This window comes from Mesoplodon mirus (assembly GCF_964341445.2).
Source record: "Mesoplodon mirus genome assembly, chromosome: 12".
Taxonomy (NCBI): domain Eukaryota; kingdom Metazoa; phylum Chordata; class Mammalia; order Artiodactyla; family Ziphiidae; genus Mesoplodon; species Mesoplodon mirus.
Window position 1 is genome coordinate 29,705,139 of NC_138988.1, and position 17,819 is coordinate 29,722,957.

At 41.0% G+C, this 17,819-nt stretch overlaps 1 protein-coding gene across 12 annotated transcripts in view; it reads left to right on the forward strand.

Annotated features, from left to right (window-relative positions):
* FHIT (fragile histidine triad diadenosine triphosphatase) overlaps positions 1-17,819 on the forward strand; it is a 1,482,405-nt gene that overhangs the window by 1,192,806 nt on the left and 271,780 nt on the right. For all 12 annotated transcript variants that reach the window (XM_082639705.1, XM_082639702.1, XM_082639708.1 and 9 more), the window contains 2 exons: positions 9,308-9,453; positions 11,869-11,898. In XM_082639705.1, coding sequence (XP_082495831.1) covers positions 9,308-9,453; positions 11,869-11,898 — 176 coding nt within the window. The remainder of the gene's footprint in view (positions 1-9,307; positions 9,454-11,868; positions 11,899-17,819) is intronic.

Genomic DNA, 17,819 nt, shown 5'->3' on the forward strand with positions numbered 1-17,819 from the left:
AAAAAAAAGGATATGAGAAATGCTGTTTAGTATCTCTTTTTTTTTTTAAGTCAGAATGCACATTAGTACATGATATATCCTGATGAGTCCTGCTGTAAAGAAACCTATTTTACCTCATTTCATTCAGTGTTTCTTAATCTTCTTTGACTACACAATATTTTTTTTCTTGTATCGTATCTAATAACATCTCATGGAAGCAGTGTTCTGGGGAACTACTGTAGTAAACACTGCACTAGGTACCTGGAGACTTTTATCACCTTGGGAAGCATTGAAACAGCATGGACAATTTTACTGCATGGCCCAGGATTCTCACTTTATAACTGTGTGACCTTGGATATATAGTTTCACTTTATTTGACCTCTGCTTCTGAACGTGGAAAAATGGGGGTGATACTATCTACCTCAATGCATTGCTGATTATCACTAGGACAAAATAGGCAGCAAACAAATGTTGTATATTCTCTCCTTCCCTTACTGATACCATTTTTTTTCTCCCACATATTTAGTTTAATATAAGCATGTAACATTTTTTTCCAATTCTGATTCTCTTAGGATAATCAATGTAGGATTCTTTTGCCTTGAAATATTCACAGACTATGCGAAATTTAAACCAGAGAATCTGCACCAGAGTGCATCCCGGCTGCGGGCTCCTCTTTCATTTTACTTTCTTTGAAAGCCACCCATTTACTTCTCCGTATGAATATAATTCTCCCCTCTAAGCATCCAGATCAGTGCAGAAGTTTGGGGATTGCTCAGGGCAGATCTGCCAGGGGAAAGATACCTGATTCCTCTCCCACAGATGACTAAGGACTTGTTGTATCTTTGGCCCAAAGCATTCTCCAGGACACAACATGAGAATTCTAGAAGATACTTGTGAGGTGCTTGCATTGAGATCCAGGTATGAGCAGAATACTATCATTATCTTAATTACATTGTGCTGGAATTTATCATACTCTGGAAAATTAAATTTGCTTAAAATTACATTCATGCCATTTATGCTTATGGTTGATGAATATTCTATGAAGTCTTCTTTGAGTTACTGAAGTGGGTTTGTTAATATCCCATAAAGAAAGGTGTGGCCCAAACTGTCAAGATGCTTCTTCAGAATTGTATTGGTTCATTTTTTGGACAATATTTCTACCTTTCTGCTTAAAAAAAAAATCACAGAATTACCTACATTGCGAATAGTAGACTACTTTTGAGATGCCACCTACTTTGATTCAAAACTCTGCAACTGTGCTACTTAACTCAAATAAATTGAATCTTTTCTCAAAAATACCTCACAGTCATCCTGGTGGGTTTTTTTTGTTTCTTTGTTTGTTTGTTTGTTTTTGTAGTACGCGGGCCTCTCACTGTTGTGGCCTCTCCCGTTGCAGAGCACAGGCTCCGGATGCGCAGGCTCAGCGGCCATGGCTCACGGGCCTAGCCGCTCCACGGCATGTGGGATCCTCCTGGACCGGGGCACGAACCCGTGTCCCCTGCATTGGCAGGCGGACTCTCAAACACTGTGCCACCAGGGAAGCCCCCTGGTGTTGTTTTTTGAAGTGACATTAAGAATTATTTTAAACATTTGCAAGGACTAGGATTATTTATTAGAGCAAATAATTCATTACACAGGGCCTGCAGAAGTCTGCAATGCAAACTGGAAAGTTCCTTGTTTGTCATTAAACTACATACTGATCTACAGTAGAGATGAATACAGACTTTTCTTTTTTTTATTAGTTCAGAAGAATGACTAATTCTTCATCATATTATTTGATGTTGACTTATTCCATATTCATATATATACATGCTAATAAGCTTCATTGGGATCAGTGATATTTTGATGGTTTGATTTATTTTAGTGACTTTTCTATTCTGAATCCCTAGAGTAGATCAGATTTGGAAAAATAGATGGGAGCAAGTCTGAGCAACTCTGAGAATAATATTCTGCTGTTGTCTTTAATTAGTCATCTGAATCAGTACATTTCCATTTCTGTGTCACGACTCTATATTTAAATATATCATATTTGTCATGGAAATGCTCATAAAAATTATTTTTTAAATCATCAGTTATTATCTTTGATGAGCAAATTTCAAACTTATCAAATTTTTTGGAATAAAAGTGTAGCAACATAATGATCATTTGATATTGTTGGGACAATTCTCACTTTTACAGCATCTCATTTTGTTCTTTGTTTGTTTGTTTTGTTTTGTTTGTGGTATGCGGGCCTCTCACTGTTGTGGCCTCTCCCGTTGAGGAGCACAGGCTCCGGACGCACAGGCCCAGCAGCCATGGCTCATGGGCCCAGCCGCTCCGCAGCATGTGGGATCCTCCCGGACCGGGGCACGAACCTGTGTCCCCTGCATCGGCAGGCGGACTCTCAACCACTGAGCCACCAGGGAAGCCCGTCATTTTGTTCTTGGTTCCACCAGACCTTTGCAGTTGTTGTTGTGGTTCATGACAGTTGTTGGCTATCAGCTGGGGTACTTTAGTTCTCTTTCACTTGGCTCCTGTCTCCAGTAGCCTAGCTGGACATTTTCCACAGCGTGTTGGTCTCAGGGTTCCAAAAAGATAGAAAAAACAGAAGTTGCAACGTCTGTTAAGGCCTGACCTTGGAAAGTCACATAGCAACACTTTTATCACATTCCACTGGTCAAAGCAAGCCACAGGCCAGTCCAAACTCAGTGGGAAGGGAAATAGACTCCAACTTTTGGTGAGAGGAGCCGCAAAGTCACTTTGCAAAGGGGCATGTAGGATGGGAGGGATTCTTGTGCTAATATTGGTGAATAAGCTACCACAATATCTTTAGGTGTTTCATTGGTGTAAAGATTCCATTTCATTTCTTTCTTGCATTGTGTGTATTCTGAACTGGTTGTGTGTCAGCAAGAGTTCAGCACAGGGTCTGGCGTGTTGCCATGTCACTTTAACATGGCAAAAACACCCTACATGTTCATGCAAAAGGACAGAGACCATCACTTCTGGGCTGGTGGTGCGAGTGGAGAAGAAGAGGGAAAGAAAAGGCATTACCCAGTTTCTGGTAGTCCTTGGTGATATAAATGATGCTATGAGAAAGTCAATGGCTCCCAATAATTAGACTGTCCAACAAGCAATGGGATTTTCAGTGTGTCTGACAGCCTGACTCATTGACATAGACTGTAATACCTAATCTTCCTCCTATCTGTCAACCCAGGGGAGCCCGAGTTACCTTAAAGAAACTGAAGCTCAAAGCTGGAAAAGGGCAAAAATTCAGGCTCTGCATCCCTCTTACTTCCTCCCGCTGATAAAGATGGTTCTCTCATTCTTGATCCCCTTGTTCACAGTTCCCTGTTAGAACAAGGGCATACTCAGGGCTTCCTTTGCCCAGCACTGAGGCCTCCTTCCACCATGGGGTTGTATGTCCCCTCTGCTTTCTTCATTTGAGGCTGGGTTTTTCTCAGGCAGTTAGCAGTTTTGCACAGTCTGTTTGTATTTCATGAAGTGTGATTCTCTTCCATGAACAGAAGGACTCTGGGAATGCAGGGCCCACTTTTAATGAGAGGACCGGCAGAGACTGAGTCATGAAAGCTATACAAAGTGTAACATCACAGTGCTATGCTTAATAAATGGACTTTGGAATCAGACAGATTTGGGTTGAATTCTAGTTTTAGTCTCCTATGGGGTATGCTGTCTTGCACAGATTTCTTATTTTCTGTGAGCTGTAATTTCCTCATCTGCAAAATAGGAATTATAATAGTCCTCCACTGGTTTGTTGGAAAGATGAAGTCAACGAGGGTCCACATATAAATGAAATGGTGATTTTGGCCAAAGGAAGAATACCCGACAACTTTCTTTGATGCATAAATTGCTAGGCCATTTTCAAGGATAGATTTTGGTCCAAATTTGGAGAAATAGTTTCTGATTTTAGAAAATGGGAATGCAGGACCATACTGAAAAGTTTGTCTAACACCCCTAGGCAGAGTTAGATCCTGCCTTCTCTATGCTCCCACAGCATTCTGTACTGATTTCTATCAATAGCACTCATCTCTCAGCGTCATATGATCTGTTTATGCTACATGATAGTTTGGGATAATAGAGTGTGAACACTTCAAGATCAGTTACTCTGTCACATTCATCTTGGCATCCTAAATTTTCCCACAAACCCCAGACTGAAAGGAGGCTGTACTTGTGGGATGGGTGGATGAGTGAGTTGCCAGCCAACCCTCTGGTTGGTTCACTCTCCTGTTTGTAAATTCCACTTTAAATCTCATCTGCACTAAAAAGTCTTGTTTGATTTTCCTCTGCTATGAGAAATCCCTTTGTCGACCATAGGAACTAAATCATAATTATTGACCTTCTCTTCTTTAAAAAAAACTGTTATTACTAAATGAATGTGTCTCCTTTAGATTATAGGGAGAGGCCAGATCCCATTTGATAATCTCTTTCACAGGATTTCAGACATAATGAGTACTGGATAAACGTATTAAATTCAATTGAGTAGATTACCTTCTTTGAGGGTTATCATGCAGATTGGCTAAAAAGTCTCTTCAGAGGTGTTAATTCTATGCAAAGAGGACCCAGGGGAAAGTGTGTTCTTGTAGCCCATGCACAATATGGGATTTACCCGCTAACAAGGCCTAAGAGTCTCCAAATTAAATTATATTGCACCTGTGATATTACCTTAAAACAACTGGCATATAAACAGTGGCAGAAGAATTTCAAGAGCTGTCTGCTGTTCTTCAAAATTAATTTGCTTTCCCTGAGTTGCTTGTCTAGGAGCGACATGGAGCACATGGTACCCACCATCTTCGGGTAATATGGTATTTTCTTCTAAGGCTTGTGCACTTATTTTGAGAAAATAATTGTATTCTCAGAAGAATTTGTGAATAACACACTGTTTTGGTGTTCTCACGTGTCTGCAGATCACATGCTTCCTTTTTCCATTTGGTAGTGGCAGAAACTCCTTGAGTTGTGATGGGGAGTAATACTCGTGATTTATCTATGTGGTGTCAATACCACCACACATTTTATGGTTGTGATTAGTCTTTAAAAGCATCAGAATTATTACAGAGTCATGAAAATGTTCTACCGTGTTCACATATTTTTCTTAGAAAGGTAATTTTTTTAAGATACGTAATATTTTTCCAATATGCTATTAAGATAACATTGTAGTACTCAATTTAGGAAAAGAGGAATACCCTCCCCCCCATACTTTCAGTTTCCTTTACTTAATTTTTTTCTGATGTGATTCCTCTAAATCAGGGGCTGACACTCCAAGGCCCACCCTTTCCAACTCCTTTTTTTTGAGTAGCATTCAGAGTATTCAAATGTCCACCAGGTACCAATGCGTGGGGCGTGGTTATAGCAGCTTTCCTCTCAGTATATACAGAGATGCTTTAAAACAACCACTTAGTAGAGACTTATCCCAAGAGAGAAAACACGCTTCTGGTGGAGGCGTTTTCTGGCAGGGGAATCGCCTGCATCCACTCCACCCACTTCCACTGGCCCCCAGTTTGTAGGGTTGCGACAATGTTTCTTTTCTTGGTTTTAATTTCTGAGCAGGTTACTGTGCTGTGGGGACAAATCTGGCCAGGCTCCTCTTTTTGTATATAAAGGTTTCCTGGGATATAGCCACACCTATTTGTGTTTGTATTATCTATGGCTCCTTAGGCATATGGCCCACCAAACCTAAAATATTTACCATCTGGCCCTTTGCAGAAGAAGTTTGCTGATCTGCTTTGGCTTCTTTATGAACCTCGTGATATTTTCAGGTAGCCATGGGATAATTCATCCCACTCAGAGGTTCCCCATGGTTACTCTAGAACCCTTGCCTTACTCAGGTGCCCAGGTCCCCACTGCATTGGGCAGCCCTCTGTGCTTCTATCTGTGCCCCCGATAGTACTGTGGTTGTGCATTTCAGTGCCTGTCTTCCGGACTGGAAGGGCAGGAACACCTTCTTACTCTCCTTTGCTGTTCCCAGAGCCTAGTACAGTGTCCACACTTAAGTGATGCTCAGTGTTCATTGAAGGAACAAATGAGTTACATGTCTCAGTCACAATATAAAGCAGCATTTTAATAGGTACAGTTTATCTGAGACTCTGAGTATTCTAGAAACTACTTCTTTCTAGTTATAAAAGGGTTTTTAAAAAAGGCTTTTACCTTCACAATTTTATTTCCTTTGGGCTCATGTGAAAATTAGTTTATGTTAAAAATGAGTTTACATTTCTCCAGCTTTCATCTAACATTAGCTCTAACCATGCTAGATCTTAAGGATAAACTTCTTTGAATTAAGAAAAAATATATTGCAGACTATCTCAATCTTGTATAGATGATTGAAAAGTAAATGAATGCCATCTCCATTTTGTCAGGGTTTTAGTACTCAGAGGTGGCTGATACAAGGGTCTGGTTTATTATTTATTCTCTCATTCCAGCAAGACTTACTAAGTGTCTCTGGTGTTGTAGGTGGTGGTGAAAGAGCAATAAACAAGACAAAGCCTTTACTTTTGTGGAGCTTCCTTTCTCATCTGGGTACATAGTAACCAGCCAAGAAAACTGCCAGCTGGTGGCAGGGGGGCTGTGAAAAGATTAAAATAGGGTGATATAAGAGTGAGTAAGCAAGCAGCAGTTTAAAGTCCCTAGCAGTTAATTGTTCTTTTGAGAGAGTGGCATTGGAATTAGGATCTGAATGATAAGAAAGAAGCGGCCATGTGAAGATCAGGGGGAATTGATCTAGGCAGAACAAATAACCAGGACAAAACCCCCAAATCTAGGAAGGAGCTTGGTGTGTTTGAAGAACGGAAAGAAAGCAAATATGGCAGATGTATAGTATGCTAGAGAGGAGTGAGGAAAAAGAGGCTCAGGAGGTAGGTAGGCATCAGTCAGGATGCAGCCTACGGTGAGGTTAAGGCTCAGGCTCTTGTCTTCTCTGGTTGTAAAGGAACTGAGGGAAGACGGTTGATGCTGACTTTCTGATGCCCAATTAGTGCCCAGAATGGCCCCAGGGAGAGTGACGGTTAGCGAATCTGCTACTGGCCAGGTCAGCTACTCACACTGCAACCAGAGGCTCCAGAGCCCCACCGGGTGTAACGCCAGACCCAGCTACCTCTGTGTAGAGTGATGTGGAACCCCGCTGTGTCGCCATTTCTAGGTTGAGATGGCTGTTTGGCCATCCTCTGGGTCCCAACAGAACAAAGACAATGATCACCCACATGACCACCTGCAGAAGTAAGCACCCTTGAGAGTAATCTCCATTTCATCTTATTTTTTGCATCAAAATGTCTGTGTGTGATATGCAGATAAGATGACTTTTTAACAAAAGGTTGGGTTGCAGGGAATATTATGTCAGGACAATGTTGCCTAAATAGGTTGCTGAAAAATATTCACCTAAATGAGAATGTGCTTAGCTGTTGAAATCTTTTGTGATATGTTGTGTTTCTATATTAATATTCAGTTACAGTAAAAAATGTAGGTGATGTATCACCCTGTGGTTAGGTATGTACAGGATAGAACATCTCACACATTCAACCAGTTTGCTTCCGTTCCATAAACAGTTTGATTCGTTAAACTTGGGTCAAGCTGATTCTTAGCATTGGGTAAGAAAATGGACAGGTAATAAGATACAGTTTTTTATGGCATTGAAAAAAACCTTTCAGATGTCATTGCTATTACTAAAGTAACGTTAGACACAAAGATTGCCAGATTCATCCCATCAGTTTTCACAGTAAGCAGTTGTTTCAATAGAATGTTATTCCCTTCCCCACCTAGTTGCTGTGTGTAGACATAGCCAACCACAGTAATTATGAATATTGTTGGAAGCTTGCAAAATTGTCATCTTGCTGTGGTTTGGTGAAGTCAGAGCCTAAGGGAGGGTGTAAATTAAAGCAGGGAAGAGGAAGATGGGGAAAGGGCTCTTTTAACAGCAAAAAAAGCAACTCAGTGGGAGTGGAGGCTGGCAATCTGCTCAGAGGAAATGAAAGGAAATTCTCCATTTCTAAATGGTTCATTGACCCATGATAATAAAGCAGCCCTGCCAAAGAAGGATAATTATCTTTTTAAGTATCAGATGCCATGTGGGTGAAGGCCTCCCTTCTCCTCTCTTGAAAAATGAACTCAGATTAAACAAATACTCGTTTTCCTAGTTTACCGTTGACATGAATTTCCTGATTATGAGCAAAATTAATCAGTTTTCCCTCTTTTTCCCTCTGTCTTATGGAAATCAGGCCCGCCCAGCTGAATTCAGTGCATTTCCCCTTGGGTCCTGAGTCCTACCAATAGTATGGTGGGCTAAAATGCTTGATATTCTGGTGAGACTAGCAACTGTAGACTTGTGGTTTTATTATGCCCCTTAGCTGCTTGGCTCAAAGCAGAAGCATGTTCTTTTAAAACAAGAAAAAAGAAAGAAAAGAACATTAGCTTTTTTACTCCTGCTGGTACCTGAAAACTGAACAAAAATTAATGTAGCTTGTGTGTGTATACACATGTATGTGTACATGTCTATATGTGTATACCCATACATTTATGAGTTCAAATACAAAAAGCAACTGAAACGTTATTGATGATGTGACGCTGAATGTTTATTTGCTACCAACAAATGATCAAACTTGCATCCTTTTTCTCTAGAATTTGTTGGTTGTTCAGACCAATAATGTAAATATGTTGATTTGTCTGACTAATAGAATACATTAAGATGGCTTCATTCGCACAAGCAGACAACCCTTGTTTTAACTTAATTATTTACCTTCAACTGCCTTCTTGCATTCTTAAGGAATGCTTGACATCAATTGCTTAACCGTGTAGCACATCTCCTTGTTATAAATGAAGTTCACTGTACATTTTCAGAATCTCTATACTCCTTTTAAAAAATAAAATACTATTGTCTTTTGATTACATATTTCTCTACGGAGATATTGAAATTAAAGTTTTGATTGTGATGCTCTTCATAGAAAAACCAACTGAATATTCCAGTTGCTTTTCCAACCCAGGGCCTTTGGCTGCTTGAGAAGACAGAGCTTGAGAATAGGGGTCAGGAGATAACGGTCCAGAACAGATCTTGCCTCGTGGCGTAATTATTTCAGCCAGCACTTAAGTCTCTCTGAACACTGATGTCTTTTTCTCTTAAGAGAATTTCTTCAGTGCGCCATAGCTTCTCCTTTAAAGTATAATTAACCATGTTTGTAAGCTCTCTTTGAACTCCTTGGAGTTCAGTGGTTGGTAAATATTTGTTCTTTTATTCCTTAGCCTTTGCGAGTTCAGGCCCTGGGCCAAGGGGATTCAAGCCTGTGGGTATAAACTTCTTGGTAAAAATGGTCCCTAAAGCAAGCAGAGTGTACCTTAACAGACCTCACTGCAGATGTCCTCGTGTGTCCCCTCCGGCCAGTGGAGCGCTTCCGAGACCTGCATCCCAATGAAGTGGCTGACCTGTTTCAGGCAGCACAGAGAGTCGGGACGGCAGTGGAGAAGCATTTCCAGGGCACCTCTCTCACCTTTTCCGTGCAGGTGAGTGTATAGATAGCTCGCTCATCCAGGGCCACCCTAATATCCACAAGGCCCCGACGTGGACTTGGTGAACAGGGTGGAATATCAGCGGAGGCAATGCACGCAGGGTTGTTGACCAAGCAGCTGGGGGTACTGGACGTGTGATGTATGTGATGAGCATGAAGACATTCCAGATCTTTTATTGGAACTGGGGTGGGACATGTCATTTTGATTCCAGGAGAAATATGTTTTGAGCCCTGCTCTATTTCTAGGGGAATAGAGATATGCAGGTTAGGTAGGGCCTCGCCCTCTCAAGGCTGATGTTTATAATTCAAGCCTCAGTGATTGATTATGGATTGATTATGGTATGAAGCTGGATTGATTGAGCGTTCAGTGTGGCCTACTTCCTGGTAAAGAAGCTAGATCCCCAATCACTAGAGATCTTTAGGCCGAGTTTGAGCCAATGCTTGTCAGTGTGGGAGGAGGAGGTCGGCGGTGGGTCATCAGCTGTGGGAATTGAGTGAATCTTCAGGGAGTAATATACCATGAGCCCCTTTCTATCACCCATGGAAAGAGCTGCGGGTATCTATACATAATTAAAGCCCTGTGTGGCCTTGAGATTTGATGACTCTCCAAAAACCCTTTGGAAAGAAGTAGATGGTTTCATGATGCAAGACCTTGTACTCAGTGCTTTAGGTAAACTGGATATTTATCATCCTCCCTCTACCCTCCTCAGCTCTCCACCGTAGACTTTAAAAGAGAACAGATAGAGAAGGCCACCGTTTTCAGGTTGTGGAAGGCTCTGACTAGAAATGCTCATCTGCATTTTTTTAAATTTATTTATTGGCCACGCCATGCGGCCTGCGGAATCTTAGTATCCTGACCAGGGATCGAACCTGTGCCTCCTGCAGTGGAAGCAAGGAGTCCTAACCACTGGATGACCAGGGAATTCCCTCATCTGCATTCTTTAAAAAAAACCTTTTGCCACCATGTCTGTGTCAAGAGTACCTAAACTTCCTTGTAAAATACTGTGTGTGTGTGTGTCTGTCTGTCTGTGTGTATTGATTGTGTATTAACCCCTTTGAGTCACCTTCAAGCAGGTAGTTAAGCTCAGGGTGGGTTTATTAAGCTGATGCTGCAAATCATGTTTCCAGAGAGACCAAATGAAGGCAACTGGGTGAAGACATCTGTCAGTGTTTAATGGAATACTAGAAGAAAATTCACATTCATAGGAAATGGCCAATGCTGGTTATCTAACATGATTTGCTAGAAACTTAATTCCAAAAACATAGAAACTGATGTTAAAAAATATAGAAACTGTTGCTATTATATAAAGCACTTAGAGTACTTTCATATATGTGGTGTTTTCAAACTTTTTAAAACTTTAACGTACAGTAAGATATATATTTATTTCACAATCATATATTCCCCTCTCCCCCTACAGACATGTAGATAAAGGAAACAGAAACTTCACAAAGCAGTGTTTACCTATTGTGTGCAGTCTGATAGTTTTTGTTCTGTTATCTGATTTCTTTTGTCTTCAGTGCTGGTCACAACCCATCAAGTTGACTTTATGACCCACTAATAGGTTGAGACTCCAAGTTTGAAAACCACTGATTACACAGGTCTGCTTAATCTTCGTCATAGCAGGGCAAGAATTCTCACCCCAAGTAGTTTGGGTCTTAGAAGTAGAAAGACTTACCTAAATTTTCAGAGTTGTAATTCAATTTTTGAAATTTTTGATTATAGAAACATTGCATGTTCTGCTATCCAAACCAGCTGAGCACTTATTTGCTTTTGCTTTGTATCGTGGCTGATGACTAGACAAGTTTGCTTATTTTTTAGCTAAGCAAATAGTTCTGTTGGGCTTCAGAAAGCTGAGGGAAGGACCCAGGATGGGAAAAGAGCTCAGCTACAATAAACACTTGCACCTTTTCTCCCAAGGTCAGAAGAGCCAGAAAGGGCCCACTCTTGGGTGCTCCTTCTACATGAGACAGCCCATATTCTTGCTTCTTGCTTAATGGATTATGTTTACAGCAATTTCCTGAGGAGAGACTTAAAGTAATCAGGCATTAATTAAGCTACATCTGTTTTAAAGATAACCAAAAGGTGTGATACTTCACCTCCCCCAATATTTCCAGTCTTCCTTTAATGCAATTAAAACCATAGCCAAAAGCAAAGAGCATGAAAAGTAGGAAAGGGGTTGACTCACTGGATAATTTATATCATTTTTATACATAACTTCTTACTCTCAAGTGGAAATGGAGAACTGTTGGGCCCCATACCTTCGAAGCGAATGGTCCCCATGAGGAAACTATAAATTAACACACAATGAAATTGGATCTAAATTATTAACAGGCAATATTTCTGAATAAGCAGGAGATACCATCTATCTGTTCTCACCTCTGTCTTTTTTTTTTTTCCCCCTATTTCTAGGATGGCCCCGAAGCCGGACAAACTGTGAAGGTGAGTGCTTATTATGTGCATACAAATTAATAGGGGGTGATTACGAGAACTAATAAAAAATCACACTGAGTCATTTGGAGCACATTGCTGCTTCATTATGTTGTCTTCGAGGTCAGAGAGACCCTTGGTGTCGGAGCCATAAATCGTGACATTGTAAACTTTGCCAAGCAATATGTTTCACATTAGTTTACAAGACACTTACCTTTTGTAGTAAAATTATTATTGTTCAAATGCTAAAGCAGAAACTAAATCATGGAGTCCTGAAACAGAAACCGAAGTCAAAGTTCATGGGAGGTAGTGTCTAGGAAACAGGACATATGCCGCATGTGGATTGGTGGGTGTCCTGTTAAGCCTGCGCCTCTGTGGCAGCCTTCTGGTTCTCTACACTGTATATTGTTGCTTTGCCATTGTTGAGTGGAGGGCTCACAGATACGGTGGCCCCATGGCTGTCCCTTCACTCCTCGCCCTTTGCTTCCCTCTGTTCTCCTCCTTTCCACCCACACACCTACTCTTTTCCTCCCTTCGTACTTAATACCAAAGTTCAACATAATGGAGTCAGTGGAGCTCAAAAATGAGTTGTTAAGTGTGCCAGAAGACGGAAGGAAGATTTATTAGGATAGTCTCTGCTTCCCTAATAAAGTAAAATAAAAGAATAAAATCCTGGCTGATTCTGAAGCTGAGTTTCAGCCCCCTTCATACAAATGCAAATGCCTATGCAGTTAGTTCCTACACGTAAATCATAGAAAAGGCCTTTTTATTCTTTTTCTTTTTTTTTTTTTTCGTGTTAGCAATCTGAAGCAAGTCTAACTGGGGTGCTTATGTTACATTTTGCGAAATAAGATTTTATGGCTTTGAGACTAGCTGTGAGTGAGTAAGGTAATGCTTGGTACCAAACAATGGCAAATAAACATCATCTTCTTTTGATATTCGTCTGCATGTGGTTTTAATGCTTAACATAGCTACCGTGGGACTTTTAAAATAGAATCTCTGGGAAATACTTTTGAGGAGCAAATGTCCTACAGAGATTGCCACCAAATTCCTTATGATAAAAAAGAGCTAGCCTTGCTCCAGACACACAGTGTGATAAGGACAAAGGGGCTTCACAGCTTTCCCCCACCTCCGTGCCAGGCTCCTAAACATGCCGATGCTAAAAACAAAACAAAACAGTATAATACGGTAGCTTCGTTTTGAGATTGTTTTTGGAAATACAAAATATAAGTGTTTAAACCTGGTTGCTAGATTTTTTTTTCTTTTTAAAGAGTATTCATTTATTTATTTATCTGGCTGCACCAGGTCTTATGCGGCACACAGGGGCACGCAGGATCTAGTTCCCTGACCGGGGAACGAACCTGGGCCTCCTGCATTGGGAGGGCAAAGTCTTAACCGCTGGACCACCAGGGAAGTCCTGCTAGATTTTTTTCAAAATCAATATTCAAATATAAATTACAACACCACCAGATTAGTTAGGTGCTTTGTGCTGTATCTATTTGATGAAATTCCTTCAGCCATTGAAAGTAACGCTGCAGAGGCATAGCTAGTAACATGGGAGAAATTCACACCACGTCAAAGGGCATGCAGAGATTGATAGTCTGCACAACATAAACATATCTGAAATTTATATGAATATATAGGTTATATGATCTCAAAATTTTATTTTGGGAATCTGAATGGGATGTTAATCTAAACGGGGCATTTTCCTAGACAAGCAGGCACTGATTAGAGACAAAAAGTAGATTAGTGGTTGCCAGGGGCTGGAGGAAGAAGGGAAGGAGAAACGACTAGTAACAGGTAAGAGTTTCTTTTTAGGGTGATAAAAATATGGAATTAGTGGTGATGGTTGTGCAACATTATGGATATTTTTAAAACCCACTGAATCATACATTTTTAAATGGTAAATTTTATGTTATTTGAAATATATCTCAATTAAGAATGATAATAAAAAACCCCAACAAACACCAAGTCTAGCAGGGCTGAGCACCATGGCTGTAGACTCTCTGACTCTAGTACTGACTACTTTTTCATGTCGCAATGATCGGGCCGAAATTTTTAATGGTTTTGTTAGCTTTGATGGTGGGGTGATGGAGTAATTTTTGGGGTATGGCACTCATATATAAATTGTTGAATGTGGTTCTTATCGTCAGTGCCATCGTAATTTAGCTTAAGTTGATTTTTTTTTTACAGTTCTTTTTTTTAATTGGCAGATTATGTTCTTTTGAACATCTTTCAGTTGTTTCCTATATGAGCCCTAATTTCCCCCATATGAATTAGCAGGGCCATCTCAAATCGTTTGTGTAATATTAAATGGCTAAAAGAAAACATCCATATGCATTTGACCTTTGAATAACAGGAGTTTGAACTGTGAGGGTTCACTTATACAGGAATTTTTTTCAGTAGTAAATACTGCAGTACTACAGATAAGTGGTTGGTTGAATCTGCAGATGCAGAACTGCGTGTATGGAGGGCTGCCTCTGAATTATACCCGGATTTTCTACTTCGAAGGAGGGTCGGAACTCCTAACCTCCAAGTATTAAGGGTCAGCTGTACATAAAACTAAAACCTCAGTGGATGACAAAGTTTTGAAAACTGTCCTTTTAGACCAAGTCTACATATCACAAGTTGTCTAATCTATTTTTTCTAAGTGTGATTCTTATACTACCTACCAACTATTCTTATACTACCTACCTGAGAATTAATTTTGATGTTACTTTAGTAAAAAGGTTGATTCTGTTTTTATTCTAAATTTCCTGATTTAGAATCTTTATGTTTGGGGCTTGGGAATCTTCATTGTTAACAAGCACACCCGCATGATTCTTCTCAGAATGCAAATATTTACCAGCCTTGTTGCTTTATGGTGATAAAGTAGTAAGTGGTGATGGCCACATAACCTTGACCCAAGGAAGCCAGGAGTCAGCCCCTCCAGGCAGTAAAGCTAATCTCCGAGAGGCAGAAGTGAGTGGTGAAGCGAGATCTTAATCCCCTGCCCAGGAACTGAACCTGGGTAGCCTGGATGAAAACCAGGAATCCTGGCCACCACACCCCCTGGGTCTTGCCCCCAGTGAAAAATGCATTTCTCACGGAAGCAAAAACTGTAAAAACAGGTACAAGTTTATTATTAGAGACATAGCACAACAACAGGTGGGAGAGCACACAGGGAAACAGTTTGTTTAGTTAGTTCAGAAGCAAGGCAGAGATGCACACCAGAGAGGAAGGGTGTGGGCGTCCTCCCGAATGAGGAGGAGCCAGGAAAGAGGTGGTTAGGTCATTCATATAGGGCAGTTCTTCCGGGTCTTTGTTTACCTTTGGCCAATTACCTGGTTTCTTTTTCCACACCTGCCCTGCCCTAGGACCCTACCCAACATACGTGCGCAACGTTTTTCCAAGATGGATTTCAGCCCAGAGGTCTATGGGATGCCTTAGCGTCAGGTATTATGGGGTGTGCCCCCTCCTTTTGACCCCCAAGGAGCCTTTCTGCGCATGTGCAATGTTTCCCTTGCCTCAAGGATGGGAAATGTATGACCTCTTGATCTTTTAACAGGGTTTAGCCCCTCTCTGTCCCTGCCATAAAAGTGTCCAATGTCCGGTTATCTACCCTATTCCTGTTGTTGTTTCTTATATCAAAGTGCAGATCTCGAAATACAGACAGGAGTCCGCTCATAAATATGTAGTCCGGAGCCAGTTTGTCTCTTGCCTTAGGAAATGTAAACAAGGGGCTGGTAATGAATGTCGGGCCTGAAGCCCATCTTCTTCTCACCCCAGGAAGTGTGAACAGGAGGCCAATTGTCGATGTCTAGCCTGGGGCCCATCTACCTCCTGCCTCAGTGCCACATGGTCAATATTTAGCTGCCAGGTTTTGAAAGCTACAAATCATGACTAAGCATTTCAGATTTTGAAATTCACACAGTTGAACATTATGAGGCACTGTCTGACAGCCTGCCATGGAAAGTGCAGTGACTATTTTCTTTCTCTTTGCTTCTGTGTCTGACTCCTGGTACCCCGCCTGACGCCTGGGCCCTAAACCATTTTTGTCTCATGTTGGGTGGTAAGAGCAATAAGCCCAGCAATGATCCCTTCCCTTGCTGTTCTTAGCGGAAGTGCACCACTGAGCAAGCCTCTTGAACGTGGCACCCCTTTAGGGTTTTTTTGTTTTGTGGGCTTTCAGTTCTTCTTTGCAAAGAACAAGGGTGGCCTAGCTTCCTCAGTAAGGCATTTGTAACGAAAGGGAAATATCAAACTAAAAATATGACCCCTTATTTCTCAATTGTTTATTAACTCTCCCGTTTGAATCTCAAAGTAGGAGGGCACTGCTATCCACCAGGTGATTATTGCAGCAATTTTGATATCCTGCAGGCTTGAGAAATGATCCCTTTCTTCTGGTCTCAGCCATATATCACCATATGCATATCCATATTATCATGTACCTATACAGCCATATGTCGCTGGGTCATCAGCCTTCCCTGACCAGCCCCTCCCATCTGAAGTAACCCTCCTAAACCCCTTACTTCCTATCCCGTTTGCCTTTGTCGACTAAAAACAAAAACAAAAGCCTAAAAGTTGCGAGTTGTGTTTTATTCGGGGACCTTACTGAGGACGTTAGCCGGGGAAGACAGTCTCTCAGAGAGCTCTGAGGGACTGTTCCCAAGAGGTCAAGGAGGAACCAGGATATATAGGAGTTTTGCTGACAAAAATTATATAGTCAAACATCAAAAGATTACCGATCATTACAAAAAACAGACATCTCAAGTTAATGGTTTTTTAGTGCTTTTCTATGTATGGGAAGATGCAAGAGTTCAGCTCACTGATATTATTCCTTTGACATGTGTCTTTACTATCTAGGGCCAGTATCCTGTTTTTCTCCAACTTCAGTTGTCCTCAGGGTGCACTGTAGGGGCCGCTGCTGCCCTGGCTGATGGCTTGATGGCAGGCAGCATTCTTTGTTTACTAAAATGGCAGGCAACACTTTCTGTCCATGCCTTATTTCATTTCCTTCAAGGCCCTCTTCACTGTCTTTTATTTGTTTGTGTGTTACTTTTTTTTTTTTTCCTGTACTCATATTATTTCTTTAGTCCCTGGAGAATGTAAGCTTCGTGAGAACCTGCATCTTACCATTGTTTACCGTGGCTCTCTTGGGCAGTGTGGGGAGGAAAATGGAGATGATAATGGTACTTAGCATGATAGAACAAATACTTCTAAGCCTCTAACTTCAGTAAACATGAAGAAGCAGATGATATGTCCTTGTATTTCAGTGAGCAGTCAGAGGTGTGGGTTTTCTGGAATTTCTATCAGGAATCTCCCATATTTTGGCATCACTGACAAAGGCCAGAATTTCCACTAATCAAGTTCCCAAATCATACTCCAAAATGTAATTCCAGCTAGTCAAATCATTAAGGCAATATTCAGTCCTTTAAAAGGGATGCTACTGAATAAGTTTATTTTTTTTCTTTTTTTTATTAGTTTCTGCTTTATAATAAAGTGAATCAGTTATACATATACATCTGTTCCCATATCCCTTCCCTCTTGTGTCTCCCTCCCTCCCACCCTCCCTATCCCACCCCTCCAGGTGGTCACAAAGCACCCAGCTGATCTCCCTGTGCTATGCGGCTGCTTCCCACTATCTATCTACCTTATGTTTGGTAGTGTATATATGTCCATGCCACTCTCTCGCTTTGTCACAGCTTACCCTTCCCCCTCCCCATATCCTCAAGTCCATTCTCAAGTAGGTCTGTGTCTTTATTCCTATTTTACCCCTAGGTTCTTCATGACATTTTTTTTTTAAATTCCATATACATGTGTTAGCACACGGTATTTGTCTTTCTCTTTCTGACTTACTTCACTCTGTATGACAGACTCTAGGTCTATCCACCTCATTACAAATACCTCAATTTCATTTCTTTTTATGGCTGAATAATATTCGTTGTATATAT